We start from the raw sequence: 14,856 nt of genomic DNA on the forward strand, positions 1-14,856 counted from the left end.
ATCTATGTTTTTTTCTCCTGCTGACACATGCATCCAACGGAACAATAGAACACAAGATGGCTGCCGTATTGGGAAAAGAGTCCATCGGAAATACAGTCCTGAGCCCCAGTTTTTCTTCTTAGAATTTGTACCTTTTTTTTACAATTTCGCACTCGTCATTGATTTTCTCACCTTCTTTGCCAAGCATTGCGTTTGTCTCACAGAGGAAAACTCTCAACTTTCTCGAAAGCGCAGACATCCTTTACACCACTATTCTGTTATTCTAATAATGAGACCAAATTGCTTTTCTTTATTTTCGCCCAGGTCGAGTCACTTCAACGATGATCTTGGACGAGGGGTAAGATATATGTTTCATCCTATAAGTGAAGTTCACGTGAGTGGTCTAGGGTCCTTTCGGTGTTAGTTATTTTCGGACCATTCCGCCATTTGCCGTTTCAAATATGAGTGAAAGTTCTCCAAGTTCTTCATACTAACAGATCTTACGTTTGCCATTCGGCGCTTCTGCCCGAACCAGCTGTGTTCGTTAATTTTGCTCTCAAAAGACCCCTTAGGTTTTGCTAGTTCCGTAAAATAGTTACTTTACGTTTTTCGTCCCCAGAGCCCTCTATTCATTTGGTCAATTCTCAAAAGGAAGTTCAATCAGTCACTGCAACTGAGCGTTTTCAAAACAGACCAGATTCGTTTTTCTTTTTGCTAACCAAGAAAATCTCTGTTTCTAGGCTAGATAATGACCACTTACTAATTACACCACCGCCTATTATATTGAAGCCTAACTGCATTTGTTTTCACTTATTCGTTTAGAGCTATCCCCTGTTACTAACTATTGTTAGGGCAGGAGCTTACAAGGGGCTAACGCAGTGTCAGCGGCTGTTCAGGAATGAAATCTGGAATTGTTCAGTGGATAACATGAAAGTCTATCATGGACAATTACCCATCTTTGTTAAAAGGACTTCACCTTATGGTAGGTTTAATTTCATTTCAGTGTCACTTTAGAGCAGATGTGGAACACGTTGGCTTGACTCCAAGCAAAAGGTTTTTTCTGAATTATTCATTGTTCAGCTTGCATTAGCTAGCCGGTCAAATGACTCGTATTTGTAATACTGGTATATTCTCTTTCAATCAGTTTCATTTAAACGTTAGGGACCCTGCAACTGGTTCCCTTATCCAAGGGCCAGTTTCTCGAAAGTCCCGAAAACGTTTCGGGTCCGAAAAGCCATTTGTGAAACTGCCAACCGCATGTTTTGGAAAGCCGATTTTTAAACATGTTTTCAAGGTAACAAATGACTGTGAAGTTTGACGACTGAGATCCTCTCCGTTCTTGAGATACAAAAGGAATTGTGACACCCGAAAATGGCCCGTAAAGTTTCGGGACTTTCGAGAAACTGGTCTGAAGTCCGAAGAACCCTGGCTAGGTTAATCCTTTTCAAAGGTTACATGATCTAGAATGAGTATCTTTTGTGTGTGGTTATGGCCGCCTGGTCGTGATGAGTGGTACTTATCGTAAACTTTGTGCCATTTGATTCCAGCCAATCGCGAAACAGCTTTTCTTCACGCCATCAGCTCGGCAGCTATCACATATGAAATCACGCATCAGTGCGCAAGGAAGAAGATACCAGGGTGTGGATGTGGTAAAACTGGTAAACTACCTCAAGATCAGAGCAACTGGAGATGGGGCGGTTGTAGTGATAACATTAAGTTTGGAAAAAAGGCGGCTAAACAGTTTATCGACAAACTGGAGGATGGCAACGATGCGCGCGCAGCTTTCAACCTTCATAATAATGAAGTTGGCAGAAATGTAAGTCATTTTTTACTTATTTGGCTATTTCAAAAGATACCTTTCATTGTCTTCAAATTCCCCTCAGTAGAGGATGTTCACAATATGATCAGTCAACATAACTCATGTCAACGATGTCTTTTATCGATCTTAATGACACAAAAAACAACGCTAATGGTGTTTAGATTCGAGTACAGTACAATTGAATAGACTAAAATCCAATGAAATGAACCCATCGGATTTAAGGGAACAGAATCATAATTAAAAGCAACTTTAAGTATCCTAATAAAATGAAATTGCGAATCTTTCTCGTTCACTTAGCATTATGATCCCAACTAAAAAATGATCATGAATTAACTTGAGTTATTAATCTATTTTTCTTTTTAGTCATCATAATTTTCTCACCTCCGAAACATTTGTGTTAATTTTCAGGCTGTTCAGGCTAGTCTAAAACGAAGATGTAAGTGCCATGGAGTCAGCGGAAGTTGCAATTTGAAGACTTGTTGGAAACAGCTGTCAACGTTTGAAGCAATCGGAGCAGCACTTAAGCAAAAATATAACACTGCAGAGTCTGTAATATTTTTAAATGGAGAGCTTCAAAAACAGCGAAGGAAGCGATATACATCCATTACTTCGAAAGACAAGAAACTCGTTTATCTCAACGCGTCCCCAGACTACTGTACGCGCAATGAGACCGCCGGCTCGCCCGGCATGTTGGGAAGGGCTTGCAGCAGTGATTCTGTGTCCCCCGAGAAATGTAGATCACTTTGCAACGCTTGCAACTTGCGCTACCAGACAGTTCATCGTTTCAAGCGGATCAAATGCAAATGCAAGTTTGTGTGGTGCTGCGCCGTTAAATGCGAGCTGTGCACAGTTAAATACTCTCTCACGACTTGTTTGTAGGCCTAATTTCAACAATACCCTTCCTTATCCTTCAGTTACCAATGAACCACCTTGTGCAGTTGAAGGAGACTTAATCTCGGGGCACTGGATGAAATCCCTTAGCTTTGAATTTGTCGAGTGATCGGATAAATCATTTCATGCCATTTCTGTGTGGCACTCCACTGTTATTTAAGATCAAGGAATATCTCTGCGTTAAAATCGTTTCTTAGCTCGTGAGGCTATACCACGAAGCCGAAGGTTTTTAGTCTGGCTTTGAGTTTCGCATCGCTAGTTTCCAGTTTCGAATTCTGACGTTCCAGGGAGAAGGAATAAATTATAACAGGCATAACAGTTATTCCAGGGTAACAGAACAGAACTTATACGGGGAAAAAGATATTCTGGAATAAGGCACATTTATCCCTGGAATAGAGTTGTTACACCTTTCAGGAACCGGCCCCTGGTCGGTAGACTAATAAAAAACTCTGTCAATGATACTCGTCGCCAGTCTTAAAGTGTGTATGACCGTGTCTCTACTAAGGACTGGAAACAACCAAGTTTAAGGTTTTCGCCTTAAATTTGATATTTACCACGGTCTAGATGCAACATTTTCCCTTAAAATGTTTCAAATAATAAATGTCAAAAACTAGGGTTGTTCCTGTTTAGGAGAACCAGTAGGAAAGGATAAGCAAACGTTGCTAAATTTGAGTCCAGCCTTGGAGGGTACGAGCTAAGATTAAGTCAAAATGGAGACATTTTTGCAATAGCAGAAATCCGAAAACTCTCAAAAAGACACCAAGAGCGACTTGAACGCATGCAAGACGAGGGGTTTCTGAAAGAGTTAGAGCTTTCAAATCTCGCGGGCGCCGCCATCTTGAATAATTAATAGGGAGCTTAAGCAAGCGCGTTTTTGAGACGCGGACGGGAACCGGAAGTGAACTGTTTTCCCTTTTAACTTGTGTTCACACAACCACATTTACATTGCTAAGAATCGTTTCTCTATTAGAGAAGATTAGTATAAAAATCTAGGAGACACCACTAGCCTGGCACGCGAAACTTTCTCTTCCGGTTGCCGTCCGCGTCTCAAAAACGTGAGTGCTTAAGTTCCCTATTGTGACGTATTGTGGTTGCCCTATTGTTCCGACACAAATGAGCGTTTGTTCTGGAACAATAGGGCAACCACGACACGTCACAATTATTCAAGATGGCGTTGCCCGGGAAATTTGAAAGCCAAAACAAGCGTTTTTGAAATTCATTTTTCTCGAATATAAACGCTTTCATTGGAAAAAGTTTGAACAATTTTAATTGTAAGCATAACGTTCTGTGGTTTAAAGTTATTTTGTTGTTTTAGTGGAGGTTCGCTTTAAGGTCCTATTCAAATTAAATCGAACAAAGTTGTACACAATTGCATACAACGATCAGTCTACACAATACTGAATCAGTTCCACAGTCCGGTTAATAAGAATCAAGCATTTGCTCAAGGGGATGAAAGCCTTTGCCCGAGTTTATCTGACAATCATCTTTGCTGAAAGGTGAAGCTAGTGGTAAGATGAAATTGCCACTTGTGATTTTTTTGGAATATTCGATTCAGAGGTTGAAGTTGTTTTCATGGATAACCAGCTTGTTCTCGAGCGAACCTCTTCTGACATCATTTCTGTCGCACAAACCAACAAGGCCAGCCTTTGAAAAAATTTTCCTGTTCCCTGGATTTCTATCCAATAGGGCACTACATCTTATTGTAGCTCGTGTAGACGTGGTTTGTTAAATAAAGCGAATGTTTTATTTCCATTTTGGTGTACAGTGTAACCTTATTGATGTCTTTTGCCCTGTGGGATTGCATCAAATCACCAAGAGTTGTGAAATATTTATATCGCGGAGACTGGAATTTTCCAGCTTGGCGAGGTTTAAAGATATAAAGTGTCATTTGGAAATTGAGAATGAGTTCGAAAATAAGTTATCGAAAGCAATCGATACTTCGTTGTAGGAATGAATGAAAAACAAACAAGTTTCTTTTGGATATCTTTTGTCAAATAACTCATTTTGCAACAAAGTAGTAAATCCAAATGCCGAGATTAACAGCGGAGATTAACTTTGATTTGTTTCATAAAATATGGATGAAGCTCGCTATTCAGGGGGAAAATCTTTAATAAATTATTGCTCACACTTAGTCTGTTGATAGGACAAAAATTGGTTTTGAACAAACCAAAGTTTGGTTTTTTTTTCACCTGAGGAGAAAACCAAATGCAGCAGTGGGGAAAATTTTGTAAAATAACTCCATCCGTTTTTTAGCTCTCTTGGAAAAGGTTTCTTAATTTTCGCTGAAAAGACCATAAAGGTAAATTTGCTCGGATTAACTTAAACTGTGACTGTGCAATTTTGCGAAACGAGCTTAGCTTGAGCAACCAAACTTTTAAAAATCTTTTTAAATTAATAGATTGATTTGGTTGCGTGGGATGAAAAGGCGATGGGAGACAAATGAAAACAATCGTTGAAAGCGATTTTACCCCCTCAATGGATGTAAAAGCTGGATTAAAAGGAAATAGAAGGCTCATCTACAAGAACAGCGATCTTTTTTTAGTAACAAGCGAAATGAAGTCGATTTTACAACAACACGTTTATGGCGCTTACAAATTTCTTAGAAATGTTTCAGACGAGGAAAGCAGCGAGCAAGAAGAAGTAGAAAAAGAAACCCATCACGCCATATCATCTTTAGAAGAGGAAGAAAACAAGACAACTAATTTGCAAACTTTCTGGAACATATTTAATGCCAACCAAGGGGTGGCCATATTAGCTATGCCGTATGTAGTTAAGAGTGGAGGCTACATGACTCTATTCAGCATTGTAGCCATTGCATTTGTCTCAAATTTTACCAACAGGATTCTGGTGCAGTGCCTTTATGAGTTTGATTCCGACCAGACACCATTTCGCGTCCGAAACAGCTATGTGGAAATCGGAGAAGCTTTCTCGCCAAAGATCGGACGACATCTTGTCAACGCTGCACAAATATTTGAACAGGTCTCGTACTGTACCCTTCTGCTGATTCTCTGTGGCTCAATTTTGGCTTCCACATTTCCATTCGTGCCTCTTTATCAGAGCCACTGGACAGCACTCGGGGCAATGTTGCTTCTTCCAAACATATTTCTCAAGTCATTGAGTGAAGTCTCCTGGGTCAGCTTTTTGACAGTCATGATTGGTGAAATCATCTACCTCACAGTGACCATGTACGGGATGATGCATCACGAGAGATGGAATTTCGCCTCAATGCCCGATTTCAAGTTGAAGACGTTTGGGGCGGCAGTTGGCATCATTGTCGTTAGCTACTCGTCCCAGCCGTATATGCCCGCCATTGAAGGCAGCATGAAGGAACCACAGAAATTTGGCAACGTTATGAGCGTAACGTACGTTGCCGTAACATTTGTAAAGGTTGCATTTGGTGTCATTGGGTTTCTTACCTTCACTACAGACACCGACCAAGTCATCACCAATAATTTACCAGACGGTGGTCTTCATATGTGCTTAAATCTCCTCGTGCTCCTTCTTGCTGCTACATCTTACACTATTCCAGTTTACACAGTTTTCGATATTTTAGAAAACATCGATTTTCCTTTTTGTAAGATAGACAATCCCAGTGATGCTGTGGACAGAATTTCTTACGCACAGGCGCTTGCAGCGCGCCTGTGTATAGTGTCTTTCACTCTTTTCATAGGTGTATTAGTTCCTCATTTTGGATTGTACATGGCTTTAGTCGGTAGCTTTACTGGTATGTGTTTAGCTTTTATTTTTCCAGCTATATTTCATATGAAGATCTGCTACGACAGGTTACAGTGGTATGATTTTGTGATCGATACTTCGGTAGCTTTGTTTGGTCTCGTGGGGGCAATAATAGGCTGTCATTTTTCTGTTCTCGCTCTTATAGCAGAATACCAGAAACATGAACTTTGATAATGCTGTTCTGTTAGGCGCATTAGGTTAAATCATAAAAGAACCTCTACAAGCAGTTTAGAAGTCACAGGGCGAGAGAGCAACCGTATCCTCATTTTCGGTCCAACTCGGTTACTTTCTTAAACTGAGAACTACATTATTAATTTTTGCTTTCATGCAGCTGTTTAGTATGATCAGAAGTTTATGAATGAATCGAACGGGCGAGGTGCCATATAGTAAAATTTCCCTTCCTCCCGAGAGCAAATGAAAATAAAAAACTGGACCTCACAGTTTACATTGCTTTGTCACTCAGTGACCGTACAGATTTCGACACAAAATTTTAATTTTTAACTATCTGTCTCGGTGAGAATGAACTCAGTTTGCCATGTTAATAATTTAGTGAAGAGATCAATATGGGATTACTTACGTTCAGAGTTAATTCGAAGGTTCACCTGAAAGTACATCTGTTTGAATTTTCACTAGAAAATGCTGTCCGCCGACAAGAAATACAAAATAAATACATGAAAGAACCGAATTGAGAAGAAGGAAAGGAAAACATCGTGTAGTCCAAAATCGAAATCATCAAAGCCGAAATCAACAGAAGGATAAATCTATATTTAGGATATGAACTGGCCCGGGATTTTAGTGTTGATTTTCATTTTTGAGAAAAAAAAAAAAAAAACATACACCTGTCCCGGCTTATGAATAAATTTTGCGCAGTCTGGCATTGATTGTAACAAAGTTACAATTTTTACTGGGTTGCCAGTATGGCAATCCCAGTCGGAAAATGGGTAATATTTCGTCCTTTACTTTTTTTTCCTTTTTTGTTTCCTTTGTTTTTTCGTGTCGCTAAAAGTCTTGCCTGTCACTCCCCTGCTAAGTGGTGTCTTTGTGCATAGAGCCTTTTGCGCGTATTTTCTTAGGATCGAGAGGGTAGTGGAATTGCGTAGATTTCTCTGGTGGACACAGTGGAATATTTAACTTAATCTGCAATGGGGTCGAAAGTCGTTGTAACGCGAATGGCGTTTTAGTGGATCTTTAAACAAAATATAGCCTTATGGAGCTCAATAGTATATATAATATTTTACCAAGTGTGCTGTTATGTAGAGCACTGAAACCAAATAGAAAATTATCGGGTAACTTGACAGAATATTAATTAAATTATGAAAAAATATCTACGGATAGAGGGTTAAAAAATCTTTATTTTTAACGGTTATTTGAACAAAACAGATGCAATGCTTGACGAGAAATAATATTTTTGTTAATATTTTAAAAAGGAAAAATTTCGCAGAAATCGGGACGCGGTGAAAATGAGTTAACAAATTTGCATACGTGCGTTGAAATGTGATACGCGAGGAGACAGGATCTTTTTTACTCTGACAAATGATTTTGTCATTGCAGCGTAAAATGACGTTTATTTGGGAAGCTAACAATATTTCTTTAGCTACCTGGTTAATCCAGTTTGTTGCTACGACTTGCTAGTGCGAAGATTGTATAAATGAAAGTCACGCTTTTTGCGAATTTTGAGTGTCATGAAATTACATCATTTGCGTGACAATATATCCCTTTAATCTCACCCAAAAACATTCAGATAGTAACAAACTTCATAATTATTTAACCATTTCATCTGCTTTTGTGCTTGTCAGCATTGTGATTTGCGATAATTCGCAAGTCTGTTTTTGTATCTCATGGATGTTTAGATTTTCAATTAAATGGCCGCTCAACCTCGCGATTGTGTAAATAGTTCACCCTGAAGTCAAAATAGATACGTTTCTCAGGAATCCGAGAGAGAAGGCTTCCTGACCCGACAGATGAAATGTAAATCTTCAGTTAAATATTACAACAAAATTAAAAAAACCAAAGACGGGCGTTTCTTGCTAAAAAGTACGTTGTTTTACTCTGAGAACGACGAACGATTAACATTCTTTCCCGCACAGGCAGCCCAAGCTCGGTGTACGATTTATAGACTTTGTATGGGAAAATATACTTTGAGCTTATAAATGCTAAAGTAAGCTGTAAATGTAGAAATAACCTTCACTTACCTCTACGCAAAGTTGTCCTCGTCTTTTCTGTGCAACCGGAGGGCAAACTGTGTCAGTTTTAGACGGGTTTGTGGCTTACAAATTTTTGCCATGTCGTTAGTTGTTATGAAGGGAAATGGCAGCTAACGACATCGCAAAAATTCGTAAAGCCACAGTATATTTTCCCAAACAAAGTCTATAAATCGTACACCGAGCTTGGGCTGCTTGTGTTTCCCGTAGTTCATTCATTTGACACAAGGTGATCACGTGCACTTTCATGGTTGCCTAGCACGTGATCAATTTCTTCCTTTTGACAAAACATCTGACCTTTCCGTTTATTCATAAAAGTTAGTGTTTTTAAGATTGATTGTCATTAATCTTTCGATGAGAATTCGATTCAGAGTTATATATAAAAACTATGTTATTTTTTTTTCATCTGTCTTTTGGCTTGGCTTTTTCTGGTGGCATCAGATTAGACTAACAAGAAGAGAAATTATGAAGCGGAAACAACACCTTCAGTCCTTTCTTAGTGTGTGCAATAAACGCTTGCTTACTGCAACTGCAAGACTTGCTGGAAAACGTCCGTTAGAGCAATTTGCAGTTAATTTTTTGCAGACTATTTATTTAAAGAAGAAACGAGTGAGTTTTACTCAAGACCGTGTTTTGTTATCTTTAAACTGAACTTATTACCAAAGCTTAAAAAATAAAAGACCTCAAAATGGGACAGGACATTACAAAATAATTAAACGCGTGAACGTGTGAGCCAAAGGGCCTCTGCTGGCGCGACATGTTGGTTACCCCTCAAATGGTCTTAATGACCCCTTGAAAAAATTAACTGGAACGCTGCAGTTTAATACCACTCAATTTTTGTGTAAAACGTACCACAGGCAACCCAGTGTACGCTTTATGGAGCCCTTCTCCATTAAGTAGTACATTTTTTAATGCTTTAAAATTCATTCCAGCAGGAGCCCATGGGCTCCTGATTCCAGCTACTACCAGACATTTGGTTCGATATTCAGCGACAGGTGTTGTTTCTCGTGTTACGAGAAATGAAAACGGATGACACGGTGACTGCTATGACATCTATCGACTTTATTGAAATCCTCATACGCGGGGTAACTGTAAATACTTGAACATAAATAATATTAATATCATATTAAATTGTATCATTAGACTACTTTTTCTGCTCAAGATTAACAAAACAAACTTGTTTTGAATGCCGAAACAATACCAAAAATAACCACTTCAAAAGCAGTGGTGCAATCTTTCTCAAATGTGTGTTGTTGCGTAGGAGAAGTAGTCCTTATTGATAAGTGCTTATAGCATTTTTACAGATGACGTCACGATGACCATGTTGGCATACCAACAAGGAGGTTATTTCAGGAATTGAACTCTATCTATAATCCGGTTTGTCCGAGGTCGAACATTTTATCCAAAACGTTATTCCCTTGAGGCATGCGCGAAGAACGATCCACTCCTTTTGGGTTGTTTTGACCAGCGAATAGAAATTAATACCTTTGCTTGCCGGTTTGGGAACAAATCAGATTGGCAGGCGCGTTATTCGCTGCTGCCGCCAGCAGTTTGATTCACATTAGTTTGTATCGTTGAAGTGGAAAGCCCAAAATTCATTTGCAGTGAAACTGGTTGACATTCAAATTGATGATTATAGACATTTTTCCACACATTAAGACGTGAAAAATTACGATGTGGTTAAAAGTGATAGTTAAGGGGAAATTAGTAAGGCCATTTTTTACAAATGTCGTCTGTAATTGCCTTACAAGGAGGTCATCTCTGGTAGAAGGTGGCTTTTCTCGGGATACGAAGACATCTGGGCTTCATTCCTCAGAAATCACCCGCACCAAGAGAAAATGAGGGGACAGAGACGGAGGCTCAGGGCGTTGGCCGGGATATGTCATGTCCACGAAAGTTATTTTTAGACGAGCGGAAGTCTTTGTTCTAGGGGAAGTCTGTCTTCCGAGACGTCCGCATACAGTCTTGCCTCGCTCTTAGGTTCTTAGTGAAAAGAGAAAATGACGGCGCACGTGGAAGGCTGATGAATATTTATTTTCTTTCAAGCATCGGATCGAGGTAGGCCAGCATGCGGACGTCTCGGAAGACTTCCGCTCGTCTAAAAATAACTTTCGTGGACATGACATATCCCAAGGGCTGGACCGGGAGCCTCCTTCTCTGTCCCCTCATTTTCTCTTGCCCGCACAGCATTCCCTCGGACAGTATTGCCGGGCTACGGGCCGAGAAAAGCGCCCCTTCCAGTATGACTTTTGTTGTTTTGGGTCAGGTAACTTCAATGTATAATTATCACAACTCAAACTCCAAATCCTCTGTTACATCTAGTCGCTAGAAAATAAGCAATAAACTTCTATTAAATTGTAGCACTAATTTGCGACACAATTTGAAGGAAACCTCCACTTCAACAAAAAAATAACTTGAAATCACTGGAACTAACCGTTACAGTCAAGTCAGTCTAAAGTATTTTCAAAGAAAGTGTTTGTATCCGAAATAAATAAGTTTTAGAATCTCCTATTTTTGTTTTCAAATTTCGCGGGCGCCGCCATCTTGAATAACTGTGACGTGTTACGGTTGCCCTATTGTTATTAGAGAAATGGTCCTTGTGTCAGAACAATAGGGCAACCGTAACACGTCACAAATATTCAACATGGCTGCGCCCGCGAAATTTGAAAGTAAAAATAAGCGATTTTAAAAGTCACTTTCCGAACAAATTTGTTTGTAAACAAAATGTCCTTCGGTTGAAACTTATTTTGTCGTAAGAGTGGAGATTCCCTTTAATGATTGGAGAACTCCCGGCTCTTTGCCACAGATCAAAAACATATTCATTCATCAAAATAAACGTAATATTTTATATGTGTATCATATCAACAGATGCACCAGTCAATTTCATAATTATGCTTTAAAGAAAATATTTACAAATCCTTCCTATATACAAATATATTTTTCCTCTGAATATCAGGAAAATAATTATGAGGTCTCTATTCACTGTAATAAACTGGGTTTTTCGTATCGTACTGACTGCAGCTCTGATCATTTACTTATTTAGTTTAGTATTTACTTTCAAATGGCAATAACAACTGCCTCATCCAAAACGACAGACTGAGGATGTTTACGCAACGTCGAGGCAAAGTTTATGTATATAACGTCACAGACGCCAAACATTCAACAGATTATGCGTGACGCAGAGACCACGCAATGTCTAGGCGAAAGTCCACACCTCAACACCGAGACAAGTGAAGTCCTCTGTTGCAGAAAGCATCTCACTGTTGTAAGTATCACACGCAGTACTTCTACCGTGATAAAGTTCATTGTCCAGCCAAAGTCCAAATGTTCCTCTATAAAAAAGCAAATGGCAGTTAAGAGCGCATTTATGTGAAACGGCAAACAGTAAGCCGCGCCTTGTTGAATAAAAATAAAATTCTCCTATTTCAAGTTTTCTCTCTTTTGACAAAATGCTCCACATCTAAAGCTATTAACCAAAAAAAAGGAACAAGAAGTAAAAAAGCTTTTTGCATCGATTACGATAGAGAGCCGACCATGGCAGAGAAATGCAAAGAAATTTACTCCGTTGGGAGAAAAGGCTCGAACAAGACTCCAACCCATGACGGGCCGGTTGGGCAATCTTAATACATGTAATAATAATATGTTTATTCACTCTTTTAGTAGCATGTCGGTAAATTACAAGAGGAGTCAGAGGCAATAGCATGCTAGTTGACCTAATCGGCTGATTCAATGTAAATGTATCCAATTCAAGTCCTTTGGGAACTAAACGCTTTGTTTCAGTTATTTCCATATTATTTAAATGTCAATGCTACATTATCGCGCAAATGCAATACACAAAGAATCTTAACCCCAAGATATTTGAATTGGGTACAACATTGAGTTAACCGAATTGGTCTATAGTAGTAGCAATATTTAACAATTAAAATAGCCCATGAGGCCATAAAACGAAAGAAAGCGTCACGCTTTTCGCTACTCGAGGACTATTACTACTGAATAGTCCTCTAGTAGCGTAGCCAATCAAAATGCAGCATTTGCATTAGTCCACAAGTTGGGTGATACTAAATATGATTATAACATATACATAATAGTACAAAATCACTATAATCACGAGTACTTAAATGTCACAAATCTATCAGTACGCAACAGATTGTTAGGTGTAGCGCAATGCCCTACAGTGCCCGAGCGGAGTCCATATCCATGGCTAACGCTAGCTTGCTCAGGACGCAGACTAGCCATGCAGGGAAATAATGTTGCCGTTATATTTTCCACAAAATATCTGCAAGCTTGAGCGCGGCGCCAGCCCTGAGAAAACAAGCGCTTTTTCGTATGGCAAGACGGCAGGCAGACCAGCCCAAACTGGGGGCGAGTATTCTAACACTGATCTAATTAGACTGCAATAACCTTGCACTACCTCTTGACTGGCCAGGTCTGATTTCATCAGTACTCGAACAGCATATAATCACTCGCGAGTACGCTTAACGATATACTCGGAGTGATAGTTACATGACACAATATAAACCGCCAGCACTTTATGTCTGGATATACTCTCTATGTGTGCGCCATTGATGAATATTGGTGATGTAGGGAAGTTGTACTTGCGCATATCCTTACATTTAGTGCCATTAAGCCGCATGCCATGTTCAGATGCAAAAGCGCCGACCTCATTGACAATAAAGGGGCAACACGCTCGGAATGACCTCCACAACTGTAAGTTCGTCTACACGTTTTGCCCTTAAGGTTGGAGCCAATCAAGCGCGAGGTCTTCATAACACATATATTTGAAGTGTGGAGCTGTGATGATTGACGTTAAAGAGATAACCAGAAAACGTAGACTGCGAGCAGTCTCTCTTTTTGCTCTAAATCGTTGAAACGACCGAACACTTCAAAATGGCTGAAGCTGCGGGTCGCAAATACCGCGGGCGTTTGTTAGAGCGAAACTCTAACCAACACCCGCGGTATTTTCCCCGGGTGAGGCATGCACAACACCCGCGGTATTTGCGACATGCAGTTTCAGACATTAGAGACTTTTAGATCCACGTTTGCGGCTAACCTCAAACTGCTGGAAGTCACATGACTAGCGCTTGCCGTCACGTTCGAGGGTAAGTTTTGACGTTTTCAACGGCGGAAGGTAGGTTTTCACGTAAGTAATTTACCTCAGCTCTTTATGGCATGGAAGTTACATTATCCCACGTATGAACGGGGCAGATATAAAAAGCAACTTTTTATCTTTCATTTCATGTGAACTAACAATCAAAAGAGCCGTGGTTTTATTTATTTCGTTGACTGAAACATCAACGCTGAGCATCGAGGAAATTCAATATGGCGGCCTCCGCAGCTTTGCAGTTGTTTACTTAAACCTAAATGCACGAACTATCACAACTTCTAACGCCAAACCGCAAATCTCAAACCTCAGTTTGCAGTTAGCCGTAAACGTGCATCTAAAGGTCTCTATTAAAAGTTCAACGTACGCGTTCGTTTCAACGATTCTAGAGCAAAAGAGAGACTGCTCGCAGTCTACAAAAAACGCGAATTCTAGCCTGATATTTGCCGTTTGCCAAAAACGTGACAACTCGTGGAGTACATGTTTGTTAATGCAGAAAACTCGTACGTACTCAGAGCATCCAAAAGCAAGACCTGAACTGTCTCCGGTCATATAATACGAATTCTTCCCGCTACATGGATAAATCTGCAGAAAGAGCAAAATACTAGCATGATACCCACACTTCCCTAACAAAATCCCGAGGAAATAAATTTATATCAAACCTTATCTAAACTTAGAGTACCACTAATGGCTCCGTAATTTTCTAGCCCGTACACCCCCCGGTTATTTGTCGTATTTTGCTTTCCCCGGGTGAGGCATTTTCTTACTAGGTTAGCCTGGAGGTGGGACATTCTCAAAAACAATGTTTCTCAGTACGGATTTCAAATGTACTACATTCTTCGTTGTCTATTTTAAAATTTCTGACACTGTTGACGCACTATCGTACAACGGTACGAAGAAAAAGAGTTCTTAGTTGAGAAGGGATTACGAATAGGAAAGCTTAGAAGAAACTGTCTCCAAAAATGCCATTTTCGACTTATTTTGACTGAAGATAGTAATCTTGCAGTTCCTTTGTCAGAGCATTACTATGCCTGGCTGAACAACACTCTTGTCCAATTAAATGAGCCAAAAGCAAAACAGATTCTGACACGCTAACGTTCACACGCGTTTTCGGTTGCATAGCCAGCGCC

At 39.7% G+C, this 14,856-nt stretch overlaps 3 protein-coding genes across 6 annotated transcripts in view; 2 read left to right on the plus strand and 1 right to left on the minus strand.

Annotated features, from left to right (window-relative positions):
• Positions 1-16: 16 nt before the first annotated feature.
• On the plus strand, positions 17-3,102 carry LOC137974357 (protein Wnt-8b-like). The gene is made up of 4 exons (XM_068821297.1): positions 17-337; positions 802-961; positions 1,527-1,795; positions 2,207-3,102. The coding sequence occupies exons 1-4, from the start codon at positions 269-271 to the stop codon at positions 2,675-2,677; spliced, it is 969 nt and encodes a 322-aa protein (XP_068677398.1). The 5' UTR covers positions 17-268; the 3' UTR covers positions 2,678-3,102.
• Positions 3,103-5,194: 2,092 nt separating this feature from the next.
• On the plus strand, positions 5,195-7,426 carry LOC138011633 (vesicular inhibitory amino acid transporter-like). The gene has a single exon (XM_068858775.1). It carries the CDS (start codon positions 5,243-5,245, stop codon positions 6,593-6,595), a length of 1,353 nt encoding a protein of 450 aa, XP_068714876.1. The 5' UTR covers positions 5,195-5,242; the 3' UTR covers positions 6,596-7,426.
• A 2,246-nt stretch (positions 7,427-9,672) lies between these two features.
• The window catches only part of LOC138011417 (solute carrier family 22 member 13-like), a 33,474-nt gene continuing 28,290 nt past the window's right edge, over positions 9,673-14,856 (minus strand). For all 4 annotated transcript variants that reach the window (XM_068858438.1, XM_068858510.1, XM_068858587.1 and 1 more), the window contains 2 exons: positions 14,238-14,311; positions 9,673-11,957 (listed from right to left, as the gene is read on the minus strand). In XM_068858438.1, the coding sequence (XP_068714539.1) occupies positions 11,822-11,957; positions 14,238-14,311 (210 nt within the window). In that variant the 3' untranslated portion in view covers positions 9,673-11,821. The remainder of the gene's footprint in view (positions 11,958-14,237; positions 14,312-14,856) is intronic.

The sequence above is a fragment of the Montipora foliosa genome, chromosome 1 (genome assembly GCF_036669935.1).
Source record: "Montipora foliosa isolate CH-2021 chromosome 1, ASM3666993v2, whole genome shotgun sequence".
In the NCBI taxonomy this organism is placed as follows: Eukaryota; Metazoa; Cnidaria; class Anthozoa; order Scleractinia; family Acroporidae; genus Montipora; species Montipora foliosa.

Excerpts from the sequence above, each read along its gene's own strand:
- LOC137974357 (XM_068821297.1), top strand. The coding sequence starts at position 269 with ATGAGACCAAATTGCTTTTCTTTATTTTCGCCCAGGTCGAGTCACTTC. Across the intron at positions 338-801 it reads ACGATGATCTTGGACGAGGG|AGCTATCCCCTGTTACTAAC; the intron begins GTAAGATATATG and ends TTATTCGTTTAG. Across the intron at positions 1,796-2,206 it reads ATAATGAAGTTGGCAGAAAT|GCTGTTCAGGCTAGTCTAAA; the intron begins GTAAGTCATTTT and ends GTTAATTTTCAG.
- LOC138011633 (XM_068858775.1), top strand. The coding sequence starts at position 5,243 with ATGAAGTCGATTTTACAACAACACGTTTATGGCGCTTACAAATTTCTT.